The sequence below is a fragment of the Trichophyton rubrum genome (genome assembly GCF_000151425.1).
Source record: "Trichophyton rubrum CBS 118892 genomic scaffold supercont2.4, whole genome shotgun sequence".
Lineage (NCBI taxonomy): Eukaryota > Fungi > Ascomycota > Eurotiomycetes > Onygenales > Arthrodermataceae > Trichophyton > Trichophyton rubrum.
Window position 1 is genome coordinate 432,704 of NW_003456425.1, and position 20,189 is coordinate 452,892.

At 47.5% G+C, this 20,189-nt stretch overlaps 7 protein-coding genes across 8 annotated transcripts; 5 read left to right on the top strand and 2 right to left on the bottom strand.

Moving 5' to 3' along the window:
- Positions 1–540: 540 nt before the first annotated feature.
- On the bottom strand, positions 541–903 carry TERG_04023 (uncharacterized protein; the record flags this gene model as incomplete). Its single annotated transcript, XM_003234924.2, has 1 exon — positions 541–903. The coding sequence occupies one exon, from the start codon at positions 901–903 to the stop codon at positions 541–543; it is 363 nt and encodes a 120-aa protein (XP_003234972.2).
- Positions 904–3,826: 2,923 nt separating this feature from the next.
- TERG_04024 (carbamoyl-phosphate synthase arginine-specific small chain) lies at positions 3,827–5,313 on the top strand (the record flags this gene model as incomplete). Its single annotated transcript, XM_003234925.1, has 2 exons — positions 3,827–4,970; positions 5,033–5,313. The coding sequence occupies 2 exons, from the start codon at positions 3,827–3,829 to the stop codon at positions 5,311–5,313; spliced, it is 1,425 nt and encodes a 474-aa protein (XP_003234973.1).
- A 1,521-nt stretch (positions 5,314–6,834) lies between these two features.
- Positions 6,835–8,398, top strand: TERG_04025 (uncharacterized protein; the record flags this gene model as incomplete). The annotated part of the gene is made up of 3 exons (XM_003234926.1): positions 6,835–6,979; positions 7,037–7,356; positions 7,421–8,398. 3 exons carry the CDS (start codon positions 6,835–6,837, stop codon positions 8,396–8,398), a joined length of 1,443 nt encoding a protein of 480 aa, XP_003234974.1.
- A 343-nt stretch (positions 8,399–8,741) lies between these two features.
- On the bottom strand, positions 8,742–10,794 carry TERG_04026 (5-aminolevulinic acid synthase; the record flags this gene model as incomplete). Of its 2 annotated transcripts, none has more annotated exons than XM_047749702.1 (2): positions 8,742–10,330; positions 10,413–10,794. In XM_047749702.1, the coding sequence occupies 2 exons, from the start codon at positions 10,792–10,794 to the stop codon at positions 8,742–8,744; spliced, it is 1,971 nt and encodes a 656-aa protein (XP_047606156.1). The 2 variants fall into 2 exon arrangements, with proteins under 2 accessions (XP_047606156.1, XP_003234975.1); XM_003234927.1 differs by having other exon boundaries at positions 8,742–10,333.
- Positions 10,795–13,000: 2,206 nt separating this feature from the next.
- On the top strand, positions 13,001–14,805 carry TERG_04027 (uncharacterized protein; the record flags this gene model as incomplete). Its single annotated transcript, XM_003234928.2, has 2 exons — positions 13,001–13,532; positions 13,592–14,805. 2 exons carry the CDS (start codon positions 13,001–13,003, stop codon positions 14,011–14,013), a joined length of 954 nt encoding a protein of 317 aa, XP_003234976.2. The 3' UTR covers positions 14,014–14,805.
- A 97-nt stretch (positions 14,806–14,902) lies between these two features.
- Positions 14,903–16,370, top strand: TERG_04028 (uncharacterized protein; the record flags this gene model as incomplete). Its single annotated transcript, XM_003234929.2, has 1 exon — positions 14,903–16,370. Exon 1 carries the CDS (start codon positions 15,060–15,062, stop codon positions 16,368–16,370), a length of 1,311 nt encoding a protein of 436 aa, XP_003234977.2. The 5' UTR covers positions 14,903–15,059.
- Positions 16,371–16,797: 427 nt separating this feature from the next.
- Positions 16,798–19,981, top strand: TERG_04029 (uncharacterized protein; the record flags this gene model as incomplete). The annotated part of the gene is made up of 3 exons (XM_003234930.1): positions 16,798–16,936; positions 16,994–19,745; positions 19,798–19,981. 3 exons carry the CDS (start codon positions 16,798–16,800, stop codon positions 19,979–19,981), a joined length of 3,075 nt encoding a protein of 1,024 aa, XP_003234978.1.
- Positions 19,982–20,189: the final 208 nt, after the last annotated feature.

The following is a 20,189-nucleotide window of genomic DNA, read 5'->3' on the forward strand; positions in this document are numbered from 1 at the left end:
TAACGAACAGTTCATTCATTCATGAGCATTCTAGACATAAACACATTATAATCAGTAGAAGCAAAGTCCTAGCACTCATTACATAGAAATCACAGTCAACAATTGCTCTCACCACGAAAGCCCATCTCCTAAAGCCAAGAAATCTAACATGCCCCGAAACGCATAGAATGCATACCTTGATGGAATAATTCTTCATCACATTGTTCATCCATGTCATCTCAACCGGTGACTGACTTGCATTTAAGACCCCGAGATAAACATCCCCTTCCCTGCTAACCATGCCTGTCCTTTCTAAAGATAGTGCTTAATACCTAGACATGAAGAAAACGTAAGTACCTACAGTCATGAGATTTGAAAGTAGATACATACTCACTGCTGGGTGTCCAGCCAATGCTCTATCACAGCCAGAAAATCAGCTTTTTTCTCTGCTTGATCAAGACGAAGCCTTTTCCGCGGGACATCAGAATCTAAAAAACCCATGGATATTCCATGCATGTCAGGCTGCCAAACACATCCCTTAAGAAAGAAATGAGCAGGGTATCACGAAATCACAGGGGTGCAAAGGGCGGGCAACATGTTCTCAAGTGTAGCGTACGAACCCGCATCAGACCCCGTATCCGAAGACACGTCCGGGTCGTATCCGCTGTCCGAAACGGAATCGCCAGCATTGGCGTTGGTATATTGGGAATATCTGTCCTGGACCTGAAGCATATGCATACTAGACGACCTCTGAGACGCGAGCTTTTGCTTCTTCCGGTGTCGTTGAGCTCGAAATTGATGTTGGTTATGTAGACGCCGGAGATGGCGTTGACGTCGACGCTCGTTGTTATTGAGATGTCGCTGGCCGACAGCTATGGCAGTCGCCGCAGCTGCCATGGCGGCTGCAAGTTCCGCGACCTCCATCGTGTCCATCGTGTACTGTGTCGGCTGTCCTGTATCTCAAGCATTGATTAGGATACATGAGTTAACAGGGAGATAAGTTGTGAGGTTGACTTTGGCTCACGAGTTTAATTTTGATCAATATCAAAATATTTTAACTCAAGCCGTCCCTTAACTAGCGAGCGGCAGAGAATTAACTCCAACAACGGCGGTCGTCAGTAGTTTCGAAACCAACGCTCTGGTGAAACGTATAATAGGGGATTATGGCCTGCAATTTGGAATTTGGGTGTGGGTAGCCTAACTAACATAGAGGGCGCAGATACTCGGCGTGTTGCTCAACTGTGTCGTGCACAAACGCAAGGGAGATCTAGATGAAGTCATTGACAGGAGTAGACTGGAGCTCATAGAAGTATTAGCCCTCATTCCTTTATAGATAACCATCTCAAATCTATACATTGGTTTACTATCTTGGCGGAGCTATCTGCCATCGAGAGAGAGTCGAGAGATGGCCTACCATTGGGTAGGTTCCAGCATCAACAGTATACGCTGATCTATAATCAACGCACAAAGGGTTTATTATAGACATTCAGGAAATTGACACAAAAACCATACTGGATACATGCATAGTCCTTTATATTCCTTAGTAGACTAATACTGACAGGTGTGTAGGGGACAAAAAAAAAAAAAAAAAAAAAAAAAAAACAATTCCCCGCAACGCGTCTAAAAAACAGTGTGGCAAGAAGTGTGTCTTTTTGATTTCTCCTTCAGTCTCTCCGAACTTGCGGGAAGATATGATGGAAAAAAAAAAGAGACACCTAAGTTCAAGTTGATACTTGAACTTAGCAGCTAGATAAGAAAGGGGAGTGTGTTGTGGTGGTTGTCATTACTGTCATGATCTACTAGAGCAGTATCTAGTAGATCATGACAGGGGAACCTCGTAGAGATAGCCCTAGAAGAAGATAAGAAAGTAAGCCTATAGAAGGGAAATTTGTAAGTATATGGATAGCTAGAAAATAGAGATATAATGGTAGAACTTACTCTGAGATACTTGATATCAAGTGGCTGCAGTAGCTTTCAAAGAAGAGTCTATAGTGAAAATGTGGATGTCAGAACTGATATATCAACAAGACAAGATGAAGAAGACGTACCTAGCAAGATGCTGAGACTGACAAGCAGAGAAGAAAAACAGATGTACTAGTTTACATCTGGTTACTTGCTCGAGGGAAGAAAGGAAAGAAAGGAAGAAGAAGAAGAGAAGAAGGGAGGCGTCAAGGCGGTTTTTATACTCGCAGATTTGGCGCTAAAGCTAAGCGAGGTTTGCAACGACGAGCAGGTAGCCGTCAGCACGTCATAGGGAGCAGGACAGCGAGCAAGTGACAGGACACGGACGGATTGTTCCAGAAGCGCGTCCAGGGGGCTGGTCATCGTCGTGCTTTGTTCCCTGAGGCTGGCCTGGGGTAGCTGAGTCAAGGGATATAGAGCAGGCATTGAAGTTATCAACATGTCAACACAGTGCGAGTACTTGTCTAAAGCAATCACGTATATATCAAACAGGCTAGAAAAAATGGATAGTCATGGTTATCTTCTTGTTCTATCATATCCAAAATTTTGTGTATATATATTCTCATTGAAGGAGCAAGTTCATATATCCAATCAGGCAACATGATGGCATGTGGTATTGATATAGACCAAGACTTATCCAGTAAAAAATAGGTATCAACCAAGGAATATGATATCGCCAGAGTCTCTCCCTATTAGAAGTATCTTTCTCCTAGGTCTACTGTATGCTAAGCCATAGCCCGGAATAAGCCAGCCCGTGATGGTGTCTCTTCTGGCCCTCCAAGCTACTTACAACAAACAAAGCCTTTGAGGCCCTCCAAACAATGGCCAAATATGGTATATGGTATCTTCCAGGTTCTATATTGCACTTCGATATTCAATATGCAGCTTTGATAATGGTATAGTCTAGCTGTGGGTGCCAGCCATCCACTGCATAGTGCCAACCCGGTATAAAGGACCGTCAGCAAAGCATTGTGTACCTGCTCTATCATCAGGCCTTAACCACCCAGACATCCTCAACGCCTTCAACGAACACAGACTTATCTTCCATTCATCATCTCCATGTTTTTCTTCGCTTCTTTTTTATATGTAAATCGAAAAAAAAAAAAAAAATAAAAAAATAAAAATAAAAATAAAAACGTTAAAATGCTTGGACTTTGTGACAGTACAATACCGATGACGTACCAGACTTCGCAGAGGTATTATCAATATTACCATGCGATGACCGCTATAAACCTGCTCTGATTGGCCAACTCTGTAGTCGGCAAAAGGAAAAAGAAAAAGGCGGAAATCCTACTGGTCGACCGGCCCTCACCGCCTTCACATGCCGTGCTACTAAGAAAAAAATAAAAAGCGCAGAGCCGGGAACTTTTTTTCCCTCTCAGTCAACTTTCGAACTTCCACAAAAAGCCCACCACGAACAACCCGCGAACTTCACCGTCTTGCTCAACCACCAGCCTTCTCGTCCTCTCTTTTTTTCTTCTCTTCTTTCTTAACAAATTATTCAAGTCCTGAAGGGCAGAAAAGTGCTTATGCGCGTGCTCGCTTCAGTTTTCACTTCCCAAGTATGATGACTCCTCCCTCGCTCCGTGGAGAGCTGAGCTCCTGGAGGGCTGGATGAATGTGGATGCTAACGTGTCGTCTTTGCCTTAGGACTACATCTCAGGTATGGCCTTGACCTTTTTATGCTCTATAGAGAATATACTCTATAGTGCTGATGGCTCGAGATGAATACTGACTCCTCGTTAGACCACCTGTGGAAAGCCGCAGTCAACTGAGTCACCTTTGGACCGATTGGCCTACTACTCTTCTACTCAGCAAACATCAAACGAACAGCATCAACATCTCTCGTCAAAGCTCCCGCACATCATCGAAATCATCCGTCAATATGTTCGCTGCTCGAGCTTTTCGATCCCTGCCATTCAAGGTCCATGCGGCTCACGGCTTACCCCAGCGGTTTGGTGGGCAGCTCGGTGGCCAGACACGTATGATGGCCTTCGTCGTGAATGGAGGCCCCATGTCTGCCAAGGCCCCTTCAGCTCCATCTGCCATCGAACGTGCCACGCTCACCATCCGTAACGGTCCTATCTTCCACGGAAAGTCCTTTGGTGCAAAGACCAATATCTCTGGCGAAGCCGTCTTCACCACCTCTCTTGTCGGATATCCAGAGTCCCTCAGTGACCCTTCCTACCGTGGTCAGATCCTTGTCTTTACCCAGCCGCTTATCGGCAACTACGGCATCCCGTCTTCGGAGCGTGACGAGCATGGTCTTCTCAAGTACTTCGAGTCACCCAGCCTTCAGGCTGTTGGTGTCGTCGTTGCAGATGCCGCTCTAAAATACAGCCACTGGACTGCTGTCGAGAGTTTGAGCGAATGGTGCATCCGAGAGGGTGTCCCTGCTATCTCTGGCGTTGATACTCGTCAGATTGTCACATATCTTCGTGAACAGGGCTCTTCTCTTGCTCGAATCACCGTCGGCGAGGAGTATGACGCCGACCAGGATGAAGCCTTCATTGACCCGGAGCAGATTAACCTTGTTCGTAAGGTCAGCACCAAGTCCCCCTTCCACGTCAGTGCTGCAAACAGCACCTCCCACGTTGCTGTCATCGACTGCGGAGTGAAAGAGAACATCCTCCGAAGCCTCGTCAGCCGTGGAGCCAGTGTGACCGTCTTCCCTTATGACTACCCAGTCTACAAAGTTGCTCATCACTTCGATGGTGTCTTCATTTCCAACGGTCCCGGTGATCCAACTCACTGCTCCCAGACCGTCCACACTCTTTCCAAGTTGATGCAAACCTCCCAGATTCCCATCATGGGCATCTGTCTCGGCCATCAGCTTCTTGCCCTGGCTGTTGGCGCCCGTACTATCAAACTGAAGTATGGTAACCGAGCCCACAACATCCCAGCCCTTGACCTGACTACCGGTCGATGCCACATAACCAGTCAGAATCATGGCTATGCTGTTGATGCCAGCACTCTTCCAAGTGACTGGAAGCCCTACTTCGTTAACCTCAATGACAACAGCAATGAAGGTACGTAACATGTTTTCTTTTATTTCTCCCTCCACTGTAATCTTGTCTAATATCAAACTTAGGAATGATTCATAAGACCCGACCTATTTTCAGCACCCAATTCCACCCCGAAGCTAAGGGAGGCCCCCTTGACTCATCTTACCTGTTTGATATCTACCTCGACAGTGTTCAGAAGTACAAGGCTAATCAGGCCATCCACCAACCTGGACGTGACAACCGCCCCAGCCCTCTTTTGGCGGATCTCCTTGGGAACGAGCGAGTCGGTGTCAGCATCGACCGAGAGTCCTATATGACCTCCTCTCCTGAAGAGCCAGCGCAGAATCTTGCTGCTGCCACTGCTTAATCGCTAGTTTTCTTTGTCACTCACTTAACATTCCGCTTTGACTTTTTCATCACTGTTATTTTCCTGGAGGTCTTGATCAAATATTGTGCTGTGTCACGAGATATTCCTATATAGTATTTACTCATTGGCGCTGCCTAGGTCTCCATCTTAGTGAATTTCATTTTCCTTTATCTTCCATTTAATTTGCCTATCTCCCTCTCGTTTATTCCTTGTGCTTTCCCGCTCTTGTTGCCCTTATAGTGAATTTCTATGTATTACGTAATCGTCCGGATGACGTGAGAAGTAAACCTCGCTTCCCGAAGTAGACTAGCCCCGCTTAGTCAGCACACACACATACAAAGATCTTTACTTCGAGCTTTTGCACGAACTTCCTCTCTTCTTCAACCATCCTCATCATCTACGAAGAAAGGTATGTCTTCCATCGTGGTTCTGTTAATGATGTCTTCCAGTCACTAATTGCCTTTTATCCACAGCCTCAGCAATTCTCGAAGATGAGAGCCAAGTGGAGAAAGAAGCGAGTTCGCCGCCTCAAGCGTAAGCGCCGTAAGACTAGAGCCAGAAGGTAAGTTGATATCAATTCCAATTGCTACCACCCATTGCGGTGAAAGAAGAACAAAAAGCTAATTCCCTCTGTAGCAAGTAAACTATTTGACCGCTCTGCCTCAGCCAAACCAACTCAATGCAAATACTCCAGTACTCCGTGAGCGGCGAAAGCAAAAACCAACACATTTCTAAAGCATGATTTCCTGGAGGAGAAAGCGAATACTCGGGTTTCTACCATGATTTAAAAGTCGGAATCGGTCATACAAGTCGACTCTTGCTTCCCTACAGTCAATGTTCGCACTTTACTTCGACAACCCCACCTGCGAATATACGATTTGATCTCGACTCCGGCATTTATAGTTCTTTCCAGAAACGCAAGGTGGTAGCGGTTTTTTGTGATGGTCCCGTTATCCGATTTCTGGATTGATGCTTCGATTTTTCTCTCTTTTCGTCGATAACGGTGCGGGGTGATAACTGCGTTTTAATCATGTGGCGTTTTATCATTTGCATGGGATGACAAGGCTGATCAACATATGAACGAGGTATGGCCTCGCTCATCAGAGATGGTTAAAAGTTACTTGGACGGTTTCTCGATTCTGATGATTTATGTGCTTTTTTTGTAATTATCATGTCACTTGTGCCTTTATGATAGTGACGAGTCTCAGAATATGAATGAAACCGAAGGTTTTCAAGCAATTTGCTACCTCTCCATCGCTAATAATAGTCATTCACTGTTCGAATTTACGGGCTCCTTGCTCTGATTTCGACGATTTTCGTAGTAAATATTTATTTTTCCCCGGGTGGTGGTTGTGTGCTTGTGCTTTTCTGTGGAGCTTCGGCGCAAAGACTAAATTTTTTTTTATCTTGGACATCAATCAATCATTATATATCAATTACTATCATCTCACACAGCTCAAGGACGACCAAAGAAGCAAGCATATTCTTCTTTCACTTGCCAATTAATCGGATATAAACATCATGACTAGCTCACAAGTCGAAAAGAAGAGAAAACGGGCATCAGACCGACATGACAGACCAAGCAAAAAACCTGCTATCCACACCAACCCTGAGCCAGCAAAGGTCCAGTACTTGAAAAACACCGCAGGGCATGTCCCTATTATCGGTATATCCTCATTACATTCAAAAGAATTATGGGCTAAGCTAATACCTTGAATTCCAGCTTCTTCGCCTGGGCTCACGGTCCCTGAGACACTCCCTCTAAGCACATATATAAAACCGCGGCAACAGCGCATGAAGCACACCGAGAATGCGAATCTAGCTATGACAGAAGCATTATTGCATACTTCCGGACACCCCAAGCTTAACTTCACTGGTAGAGAAGGCGAGAACCAGCTGGATAATCTGTTGAACCACTACGTTGCGGTCTACGACCTAAAGGACAATACCGTCCAGCTCCTGGAGGCCAGGAAAATGATGATACGAGGATGTCCACGAGAATCCATCGAAGAAGTAGAAGAAGAATCCGAAGAAGAGGGCACTGTATGTTTATATTTCTATACGTCTGTGGCGACAGGCTATATGCTAACAAGTTGGAAAAACGCAGAAAACTGTACTGTCTCAAAAGGCCGCATTGGCAGCAGCGTTTGGAACAAAGCTTGCCCGCAAAGCAGTTGCCGCCATAACAGAAAACGCTCTAACATCTAACGCCTCAGCTTCGTCCACTCAAGCAGCAGAATCAGCTCTGCTCTCGTCCATGCCTCAGGATGACATGACAAACGCGGCAGCGGAGAGGTCTGCCCAGGCTGAAATTCAGGCTTCCAAACCACTTCCCCAGCCGAACTTATCCGCCACACAACCCGCGGATGTTTACAGTATCGAAAGCCTAGTTCCCAGTGGTCTGCTTACACTGCACAAAATACCAGTGCAAGACTGGCAGGCTGCCATTGCTGCTTCAGAGGGTATAACTACCTCATCCCGCTTTGTAGCAAACAGAGTTGAAGCAGCTGTTCAATCTGGCGATAAAACTGTGGTGCAATTACTTCGTTTCATATTGATTCTGATCGAGTTCTCTCGATCACTCAAACGGTCTCCTGGTGGTGGTCGTGGACTTGATAGCAGGAAGCTTCCTCCTCGCGAGGACTTGCGCCGTATTCTTTCCACGGCAGTTGATTCAGAGACAAACACCACGCCCACAATAACAGATTCGTTCCTGGACTCGATACGTCGGAAGTTTGTGCCTCAGGGCTCGTTCCTTTCACGAAATGACATCACATTGTTGCATACCACTATATGTGCTATGTCGTTGCATATCCCGCCTGCTTCTGGGAAGACAGGAGGAAGCAATGTGAGTGAGCTTGCCACTGACCCGGCGGATTTACGTGATGACCTGCGGCTGGAGAACGATACAATCCTGAAGTATTTCCGGGAATTGGGCTGCAAGGTTGATAAGCCTAGGGAATCGGAGTTTGCTAAGTGGAGCATCAAGGGTGGTAAGGCAGAAGCTGCTTCAAGGAGAATTGCAAGGCTGAAGATTCCTGTCGAATTCCCTAAGATGAGCAGAGGAAGGGCGCCGAGAAGGTAGATAGATTTTTCGAATCAGCGACTATTTCAAATAGGTTATCTGGTCTTGTAAGTGCTACGGTTATTATGTGAAGGATATACAAGTAAAATAGAAATGCCGAAGTAAAAATATTGGAATTTATTTGTTTATATATATAGTAAAATGCCAAAAGGCTTATATCAAAAAAGATGCTGCAAATAGTCTTTATTTGATTGAAATATGGCATGTCATATTCAATGAAGGAGTACTATTGCAAAAACAGAAAAGAAGTTCGGCTTGGGCATATTCAAGTTTGGAAAAGGAGCGTCAATAGTTGGGAGACTGGCACAAAAAGTAGTATCAATCGCATAGAAGGGAAGGCAGCTTAAGCAGAGGCTGGAATAGGCTGATTGGTATGCTGGAACTGAGACTCCTTTGCCTCAGCTGCACATTCACCGGCCAATTCACGGATCATCTGTTCTCTATGCGCTGCCTCGGCCTTCAACTCGCGTTCAATGGCAGCCTCCAACTTCTCACCGGCAGCGAGACCAAGTTGCTCATCTGTCCAGAGAGGGACGTTCTTCTCTTCATGGGCAGATCCAACGCCAAGGAAGCCACCGGCGGCCTTCCAGTCACTGGTCTTACGAATGCGGAGCCGTTCCCAGACTCCCTTGAGAGCCTCAACAAGATGATCGCGGTATTCCTTTGTGTGGCCGGGTGTTGGGGTAACGCGGAGACGTTCTTCGCCGCGTGGGACAGTAGGGTAATTGATTGCTTGTACGTAGACACCGTAGTCTTCCAGGAGCATGTCCGATGCCTTCTTGGCGACTTCGGCATCTCCAACGAGAATAGGGACGATGTGAGATGGATTGGGAATAACGGGGATATCGTTTGCATTTAGGGCAGATTTGACTGCTCTGGTGTGGAGTTGCTGCATGGTACGGTCACGGGTATAAGAAGATTGATATTCGATGGAGGTAGTCGCACCAGCCATTGTAGCAGGAGGTAGAGAGGTGGTGAAGATGAACCCAGGGGCAAGGGAGCGGATGGTGTCAACTAGGTCTGCTGATCCAGCTATGTAGCCTCCTACGCAGCCATAAGCCTTGCCCAGGGTACCAGTAATTATGTCGATACGGTCCATGACGGTGCCCCTGATATCTGCTTCAGGGTTGGCGTAAGCCTCGTAGTCGAGATGTTCAGCTACACCAGCACCGTGTGGTCCGTACATGCCCACAGCATGTACTTCGTCAAGGAAAGTAATAGCACCGTACTTCTCGGCCAGGTCACAAATGGCTTCAATAGGGGCAACGGATCCGCACATGCTGTAGACGGACTCAAAAGCAATGATCTTGGGGATACCAGGTGGTAAAGCGGCGAGTTTCATTTCCAAATCCTCGAGGTCGTTGTGTTTGAAGACGTACTTTTTGGCACCAGAATGGCGGATACCTTGGATCATGGAAGCATGGTTGAGGCTATCTGAGAGAATCACGCAGTCTGGCAGTTTGCTGCCGAGAGTGGCCAAGGTAGCGTCGTTTGCAACATAGCAAGAGCTAAAGACAAGAGCAGCCTCCTTCCGATGAAGATCTGCCACCGTCTTCTCTAGGGCAACAGCATGCTGGTTGTGACCGGAAATGTTGCGTGTACCTCCAGCACCGGCTCCGTAGTTGTCGAGTGTATCGTGCATACTCTTCAACACATGAGGGTTACGACCCATACCGAGATAGTCATTGGCACACCAGACGGTCACTCTGTCCTCCGGGGAGGCCATATGTGCCCGAGGAAACTCCTTGGCCAGACGGTTGATATTGTTGAAGTAGCGGTAGGACTTGTCCTTGAGCTTTTTGTCCAACTCGCCTCGGTAGAAGCCCTCATAGTCGAATTTCGCAGTAGCCGATGGGATAGCTGGCTTGGGACCAGCAAACGTCTCTCTCGCACAGTTCAGCTGCTCAACGGTGGCTCGCGGAGGGACCGGGACTGCTACTCAGCTGTCAGCATCTCTTACGTCTATCTCGGCTAATACTTTTAGAGGCTCCAACAAGACGGCAAGAATACATACCTCTACCCTTTCCACGGGTCTGCTGATCAACAACGGCCGCCTGGGCAGCAGTAGTATGCAATCCCTTCTTTGACACCGGGCAGAGGGCCTTGCCATGTGCCCGGCGCAGGTTCTCCCTGACGAGGCCAGCAGCGCCAGCCGAGCGAGGACAGGTACCAAACGCCCTCGCCTCGCCACTTCTCAGGGCAATGCGGGCACTCTGGACCGCGAGAGCCTTGCCCATGACAGGGCAGCGCCTGGCAACCACCTGAAGGTTGGTGATGGTGCCTCCGACAACGCTCGAGTTCGGCCTGGTGGTGGTGGAGAGCGCTCGCAGCGTAGCCGGGGCGGTCTTCTTTAGGAACGGGCAGAGGGCGCGGGACTGCTGAAGCAGAGACTCCATCTTGTATTGCTGTATCTGCTTTGCTCGGCACTTCTGTAGCCTGTGAATCGGTTCTGTCTATCCGTCGTCGTTCGTCAAAATGAGCGTCACTTGTCCTTTTCTCGTCCTTCGTGCCTTTCTATCTTCTTCTCTGCCGTCTTGACTCGCTTTTTGTTCTTTTTCTTTTCTTTTTCGCGCTTTTTTTGGACCGAAAAATTCTCCGTATAAATAAGCCGACTCTGATTGGTCTGATTCATGTGACGGCTGAGTAAGCGAGTCAAAATGAAAGTGGCTGACTAATCAGGATGGAACTCCGAAAAAAAGCTCTCTGATTGGCCAGATTTTTCAGCGACTGCTGAGTAAGCGCGATCGGCGGCGCTAGTTAGACGGATTACCCTAAACCAGTTTAACTCGTCCAGCGTCAACTTAAACTCAACTGAAGCTTGTGGTGATCGTCCGTCGCTGGCGTTAACGGCACTTTTTTGGAGAATATCTTACTCCGTACAGCAAGCCCATGAGAGTGGACTCATCACGCCCACAGAGACCACGGCGTGCAGCTATTTTGGAATCTCGACCCCCTGGAGCCACGTAATGAACCAGCTATGGATGGAGGTTTGGGGTTCGGAGTACGGAGTACTTCAGGCTGCTCTATTCTTCGAACGCCCAGAGCGCGGATGAGAATCGCTGATTGAATTACGCTGTTTTATCCTACCTTACACTGCACCACAGAGTACTCCGTACGGAGTATTCTTTTTGTTGGGCGAAACTCGTGCAAGGTGCGTTGCAGCCACCCCGGTAACACGTATACTCGAGTTAGCATCACCCTTTTGGATATATCAATGAGTTGCCACAATCTGGATTCTACCATTTCAGCCTGTCCTGCAGGGAAGGAGAAGATCCTCGCCGATACCAATAACATCGGAAATGTGGTACGAAAGGAATAGGCTTATGCTCCAAGCTGGTGCCAATGATACAACTGGTGGTCACTTAACACCCCAGATACTTGTGGCATACCCCTCTCATTCGTGCTCCATTTTTATACGCACAGAAATATTATGAAGATAAGAAAAGTCCTGAATGAGGACCAAATTTGGTCCATAACTAAGCCAACAAACCCAAAGTAGCGGCTTATTTTTCCGACCAGGCCAATTTCCAATACCTGCTAAGCCGACATGAACTGGGTATGAAAAATAAAACCTACCCATTTTAATACTTTAGAAATGGAATTTTCTCATGTTTTATGTCGACATCTCACCTCATACCCTCATTCATTCATACCTGCAATCTATTCTGAAGACACTCTAAAGGCAGAGGAAGCATGCTTGGATTGTTTGAGGACGGGCTGTTATTGCCCCGGGCTATTGCCCTGCCCCTTTTAGGGAGTGTGCTTGCTTTAGTAGCCACAGGTATACTTTTCGTCTTTGCGGTGGATTATCACCATGGTTGGAAACGAAGGAGATTCCTCGGCAACATCACTCTCATGGATGATACGAGTTACCTCAGTCCCCGCCTCCGACTAAGGAGCTCCGGCCATAACTACATGGAAGGATTCGCTCGCGGGTATACCGAGGTAATACATACAACTCCCTTGCCCAAGAGCTACTCTGTTATGGTTCCCTCTTACTCATTCGTATCAGTATAGCAAAAAGGGCAAGCCTTGGGCCGTGCCTCTGCCGGGAGGCTCAGGCGATATGATAGTCCTTCCTCATCACTGTGGCAAAGAATTTTTCAACTTACCGAAAGATAACCTGAGCATGAGGCACATGATGTCAGATGTATGTGCTAGTGCCCATGTATATCTCCAACTCTATGCAGCCAGGTTGGCTCAACGGTTTGATATGTAGGAAATCAACTTCAACCATATCCTGGATGCAGCCTGGAAGGTTCCCGTCGAAGCCATGCAAGCCTGCAACAAGCCGAGCGCCTTGAGTAAGCTCCCCCCACGCACCTTTTTTTTCATGAGAACTCTGGTTGATCTTTCGCCATCTGTAGAAAAGCTAGATCCTCTTCTCGTGAAGGAGGCAGATAATAGCATTAGCCAAGTCATGGGCTCATCGAAGAGTATGTATTGCTTCCGCACAAATTGAAGTGGTTCGGACCCCTAACTATAAGGATAGGCTGGAACGAAGACACTATTTTCAATGTATCACTTCAGGTTCTAATTGACACGGGGGTTCTCCTTGTTTTCCATCCTGGCTTTGGGCGAGATGCAGGACTTGCAAAACAAATGGGTGATTACGTCGGCCAAGTTGAAGCACGTACACATCTTTACGAGTCAATGCCACGGATAATGGGGCCGCTTCTGGAATTATTCGCACCTGAGTGTCATCAGATCAGATCATCTATGAAATCAATGAAGAAGACGATCGTGCCAGAACTTAGACGTCTCCTTAAGCAGAAACGAGCGAGTCCACCAACCAATGATGACCACTTCTATGCCAGCTCAATGATTGAAATTGCGCTAAAAAAGGGACCCCTCAGCCGCAATGGAGTTACGAAGGATGAAGAACATCATATTGATATGATGGCTGATGAGACTATGTTCATGTTCTTTGAAGCGGTTGAACCCACAACGATGATCCTAGCCGCCTTCATTGCCCGATTGTTACGCCATAGAGAGTTCCTCGAGCCGATTAGATTGGAGCTGGAACAGGCCCTGAAATTGAATGATGGCAAATGGAACTTCGATCTCTTCAATCACACCCCGAGATTTGAGAGCTTCAGTAGGGAGGTCCTTCGCATGGACTGCATCAATATGGGTAAGTTGTGCTAACAATGTTGTCACCTTGAATTCTTACGCTAATCACAGCCTGTGTAGTTGCCGGTAGTCGTCAAATTGTCAAGGAGCCAGTGACAATCAAATCACTTGGCATGACCTTCGGCCCTGGAACGAACCTCACTACATCGGGTGCATTTACCCATCTAGACCCCGACTTCTACCCAGATCCTACAAGATTCGACGGCAATCGTTTCTATAAGCCTGATTTAACGGCCAGCGACATCCTCCGCGATACGATCTCACCCAATGAACAATGGGTGTCTTTCGGACTTGGAATCTCGTCATGTCCCGCAAGGCTACTGGGGACCAGGCTGTGCCAGGTCATGGCCGCAAAGATACTCTTGGGGTATCACATAGAATTGGCACATGAAGATGGCAAATGTCCAGATTTCAATATATATGTGGATGCCGTCGGAATCCTGAACCCAGAGATCAGGATGAGATACAAAAGCCGGCAGTAAAGCTAGAAACCATGCCTCTGGAGCGAGTGAGTGATGCTGATGTTTACACTGGTTGATAATTGCCATTTTGTAAACTGGTTTGGAAGACAAAGCCGTTTTTTGAGAGTGTCGGGACTAGTTTTCCGTTGTTATCTCTCTAATATAATTAATATACTATCTACATTCCTTAGGCCCAGCCCTCAGTTTCCGGAGGGCAGTAATAATTTACTAATACCTCCTATCTTCCTCCGCCTCTGCAGCGGAAGAAGACAGGTCACACCGCATAATTGAATTGGCTTTTGTACGAAAGTGGGCTTGCAAGCCCATCCCCCGAGGCTTGTCACTATGTAGTAATGAATACTCTGGCCGCAGTTTGATGGACCAAGAGACCCTCAATATTACAGCTGGTGCAACCAAGTTCATACAGTGGGCGCACAGCATCTATTGTTTGTTCTTCGCCCAACTTATACAGGGAGTGATCGCTTATCTCCCACCCTGTACTTAGCCTCGATCTATTCGACCAGATGCGCCCCCAGTGGAGTAGACTCATGCAGGAAACCACCACTGAGTTGGTCAAGCCAGCCAGCCAGTCACCACCCGTAATTTTCCCAAATATCAGCCAGGCTAGATTAAGACGTCCCCATTCCCCAAATATTGGCTGGAGATCAAGAAACATGTAACATCCTATGAGTAGATCGGTACTCCGTATATAGAAGTTTCTCTGACCTCTTTGATATCTTTGATAATTATGAGAACTTTTAGGCTCAGAAGATCAAGGATCCCTCCCCTCAGACGGCCTTTCATACCATTGAGAAAGGTTTGGAGCACAAAAAAAAATAAAACGATAAAAAATGCTTTCCTTGCTGGCTCTCGTCTGTATTAGCCTGGCCGTTTATTATTTTGCCTCTCGATTTTTCAGCCACCATCTTCCTCTCCCTCCCGGACCCCCGTCGCTGCCAGTCATAGGTAACCTGCATCAGATACCTAAGAACTTCCGGTGGAAGACGTATAAGGAATGGCACGACAAGTATGGCCCTGTAATCACAGTCAAATGCGGACTGAAAACGATGATTTTGCTCGGGTCGCACAAATCAGCCAGAGATCTCTTGGATAGACGAGGAGGTATCTACAGCTCACGTCCCCATTTTGCCGGACTAGGAGACTATGGGTTTGGCGGCAAGTCGATAACATTCCTACCATACGGGCCGAGGTGGAAACAGCGAAACCGTATACAGACGGCTCTTGTCAAGCCTAGTATGACGAAACGATATCGTGTTCTCCAGGATATCGAAAGCAAGCACCTTTTGCTCAAGATTCTTTTGCAAGGAAGCGAGTTTTTTGACATCTTCGAGCTCTACCACGCTAACCTTCTACTCGTTTTGATGTATGGCCGGAGAATTGCAGACTTGGGAGAACGATATCAAGAAGAATATATCGGGAATATCACCGCTGTCGAACACGCGTTCCAGCGTAACCATGTGGTGGAACCTTTTCCATGGTTAACTGAAGTATTGAGCTTTGGCAAATGGAAAGCCAGATCACAAAAGGCGATTAAAAATCAGGAGAGGTTGCTTGAACAGCTCACAGATACGGCACTTATGTCACGTTCATGGAATTGGTGCAAAGCCTTAGCCGGGGAAAAAGAGATGAATAACATCGACAAAGAAGATATAATAGTGACATCTGCAGACCTTTTTGAAGCCGGCCACGCTGTTCCGATGACCCTGTGCGTCTTCGTCATGGCAAGCGTATTGCATCGGGATGCCGTCAAGGAGGCACAAGAAGAGCTTGACCGAGTTGTAGGGCCCGATAGGCTGCCAACTTTCGACGATATGCCGAATTTGCCCTATGTCAATGCCTTTATAGCCGAGATTCAGAGATGGAGGCCCATCGCCGTCACCGGGATGCCTCACGCAGTCATTGAGGATGACGAGTACATGGGTTACAGGATTCCAAAGGGCACGCCTGTGGCAGCCAACCACTGGTCACTCGAGCACGATGAGGAAATCTTCGGTGACCCCAGCAACTTCCGGCCGCAGCGATGGATCGATGACTCTGCGCTGCCAACCTGTCAGTTCGGGTTCGGTAGACGAGCTTGTCCAGGGCAGTATCTTGTCCGCGATACACTCTTCTCAGTGATATCACGGATGCTCTGGGCATACAACTTCGAATATGCCTATGATGAGGCTGGAAATAAAAAGGAGATTGATCCGGACAATGTGTCACAGAGCCCGGACTCGCAGCCGCTGCCTTTCGATGCAGTCTTTGGCATTCGTAGCTCGAGGCATCAGGAGATAGTGGAGAACGAGAGCAAGGCTTGTGAACAAAACCTGGATATTATTCTCAACAAAATTAAGCCGAGTGAGAAGGAGCTATAGAGTTGCCTTGCATTTGTTTGAGCACTCTGTCTAGAGTTTTGGGCTGGTGCTGTTTTCATGTCTTCCCGATATATATCTCAACATAATAACCGAATAACGGAGAAGCATGACTTTGGTAATAGCCCCAGAGTCCATAATATAATGATGAAAAATGCCACCATTTTTTAGTCTAATAATGCTGAATGTAAGGTAACAACGACGAAGTTGTGTTGTTGTACACGAAAGAGGACAGACAGCCATCGACCCACTTCATCTCCACAAACTTCTTACATAATAACCTAGTTATGGAAGTTAAACTCTGTTGTTCAGCCTCATTATTAACGACTGCCTTCAACCTCCACTAACTCATAGCTACCTCCATTCTACCCTTGGCAATTCCTAGCGACAGTGTCTTTCGTAACGCAAGCGCTACCTACGCTGGGCGATCATGTCAACTCTCTCAAGCGGCAAGTCAGGGAGCTCCCATTCCTTTGCGGTGTCGCTTTCACCAAGGGCAGAAGACGCATTTTCCAGTTACGGCTACACTCACAGGCGAATGAGTACAATAGCAGAGCCAGGTCAAAATGGTAGGTAAAGCTCAGAGCCGAGATTACATGAAACCGATTTATTGGCGATTCTCGAAGCGATATATATACTCCTTAAACCGCCGATATCACGCACTGGGACCCTTCCTCCCACCGCAGCCCCTTCAACTTCGCAGAAACCGCCGACGTCCAGGGACATACCTCCCGTTGCTCTCACCACTATACCCCACGTCGAGCCCTTGGCTTTTAAAAACTACCTCAGCCAGATCGGGCCCCTGTTTGACACTCTCCAGCGTATGAAGCTTGAGTACGAAAACCGCGGCACACAGTTGTTTCGTCAAGGCACATCCACTGACAAACATGAAGAGTTTGCACCACGAGAAAAGGTAAAGGCAGGTGTTTCGAAACGCGGTCAACTTGCACCTACTCCACTGTCTACAGTTCCCTCCATCTATCTCGATGAAAAGTTTCGCCTCGAGAATCCGCGCACATTTGATGCTGTCAGTGAGCATGCGGAGGTGGTACGGCAGCCACTATCCACTATTGGAAACCGTAATAAGGACACAGATGGCTTTTCTGCAAATGGCGATCTTCAGCCTGCTAGAAAGGCGCTTACTACCAATGCCATATTGCAAGAAAAATTATCGTGGTACATGGACACCATAGAGATTTATTTAATATGTTCGATTTCGAAAGCGTCAACCTCTTTTATTGCCGCGCTCGGCTCCCTTCGTGAACTTCAGGCCGAGGTATCCCACTCCGTCACGAAGATCCAGAAATTGAGGGAGGACCTCGTACATCTGGACAATGCAATGATAGAGCACGGTTTCGAGATCATCAGAATGAAGAGAAGACAGGACAATCTAAGGAAACTTGGAGAGGCCATCATGCAACTTCAATGTGTTCTCCGCGGCGTCAGCCATTGTGAGGAGCTCGTAGACTCTGGAAAACTGGAGACGGCTATACAACATATCTCATACGTCGCACAGCTTGTATCCGGAACACTGGATCCGAAAATCGGCAGTGAGTTGTGCTGGTTTCTGCCGAATTCATTTACCAGGCTTATCGATCTACGCCAACTGCACGTCCTTGAAGACCCATTGCAAAACATCGGCCAACTTCGCCTGCGGATATGGAAGGGATATGAAGCACGATTGCTGCATGTCCTTTTGTGCAATCTCCGCCAACATGTATCCAGTATTCCGCCAAGAGATACCCTGTCGCGCTGGACTGATATCTCAAAACGCACACATAGTTCCCTATCGACACCTGCACCCATGACGACTGCAGAAAAATTGCGTGAGGAACTCGTCCCTGTTTTGCAGGGACTTGGCCAGTCGCAGTATCTTGCTGCGGCAAGTACCACATTTCGCGAAGCCGTTATTCGAGAGATGAAGTCTCTGATTCGCCGGCACCTTCCTAGTTCTACGGGTGGCGGTAGTGGATCTATGGTGTCTGCCCCTACGCTGACAAGCGGTCGACGTCCGAGCCAGCAGGAAAGGTCGAGCATTCTGTCTCGCAACTTGCGTGCTCTCAGCCCTGAGGATGCCCATGTCTTCTTCGTCAAGGTCTACTGCGGAGTAGGTGAGGCATTACGGAGGCTTAGTGTACAGATCAAAGTTCTCCTCGATATCACAAGCGGTATAAAGAAGAGTCCAAGCAATGTACTCACGTCTAGCCTTTCGGAGAGATGTAATCTACAGGAAGACATGACGCAAACCCTTGATATGTCGAGCCTCCTGGTACAAGCAGTGGACAAGGTCGAGTCAGAAATGACAAAAGTTCTGCGTGTCAGAACCGAGCAAACGGTTCGCCTTGGACCAACTGAATTCCTACGCTACTTTACACTGAATCGCCTGTTTATCAATGAATGCGAGGCAATCTCTGGGCACTCTGGAACGGCTCTCAGGGGTGTCGTGAACAAGCAAATTCACGACTTTATCCCACTTCTCCACGAAGTAGAAAAGCAGAAACTAGCGCAGAAGATGGAGACTGAGAGGTGGGAGCCGGTCAATTTCAAACCCCAGGACGCATTGATTCTGGAACGCGTGGTCCAATCCATGACCATTGATTCCTCGGTGTGGCTTAGTTACACAGATGTCACTACGGCGGCCCTAGAAACAGGTGAACGGAATTTACAAACTAACTATGAGGAGTCTTCGAATACTGCTAAACAAAATAAGAAGGACCCGGCACTGGCAGTCATTGATGAGGAGAAGTTTATGCTTGTCGATTCGGCGGCATTCGCACTTCGCGGCATAGAGCAATATTTAATCCTCCTGGCATCGATCCCCAGTATGGCCAATGAAATCTCGATGGCCCTACTCGACTATCTCACACTCTACAACTCTCGCACACAAGAGCTCATCCTCGGTGCTGGCGCTAGAACCACCGCTGGACTAACTAACATCAATACCAAGCACCTTTCTCTTACCTCACAATCACTTTCGTTCTTCATTACTCTGATACCATACTTACGCGAGTCTATCCGCCGTCGACCATCAATTGCAACATCTGGCTTAGCAGAGTACGACCAGCTAAAGCGCTTATTTCAAGACCATCGGTCCTCTATCCACCACAAGCTCATCAACATAATGAGTTTTCGCGCAACCCTGTACATCAGGGAGATGGAGAAGATCAAATGGGATGACGAAGACGAGATACAGCGGAGCGTCAGCCCACATATGGAGACGCTCACGAAGGAAGCGCTCACGCTACAACGAGTGCTGAGCAAGTATCTTCCGGGGTCTAGTATGAGTATGATCATTGGACAGGTATTTGAGAGCTACAGGGAACAATGGAGTAAGGCATTTGAAGATGCGGTGATACGGACTGAGAATGGGAAATCAAGGTGAGCCTTTACCTCTGAGGATAAGTTGTTGATGGACTAAACCATTGTGCAGGCTTCTGCGAGATGCAGAGCTGCTTCAAGCAAAGCTCGATAAGATTGATGGTGCCGAAGAGCTCGGCACCCGCATGATCGATATTGTCAGAGCAAAGCAAATCTCATCCCAGCCAGTGTCCAGGAATACACCATCCAGCGGGGACATGCCTGAAGAAAGTAATTCTCCATCTATTGTAACTTAGAATGTGCCCCTTCCAGAGAATACGTAAGATATATAAGGACATACGTTAATACAGGCTATGGAATGGCCATTCTAAGAAGAGTTGCCAACGAAAACAACATAAAACGTAGTCACACAAAAATATTCCATTCTTTCGACCCGTGAAAGAGTCCCGTCGAGTAACTTGGGCACAATAGCTACCTCTCTGCATGTGTTGACTGCTAGTTGAG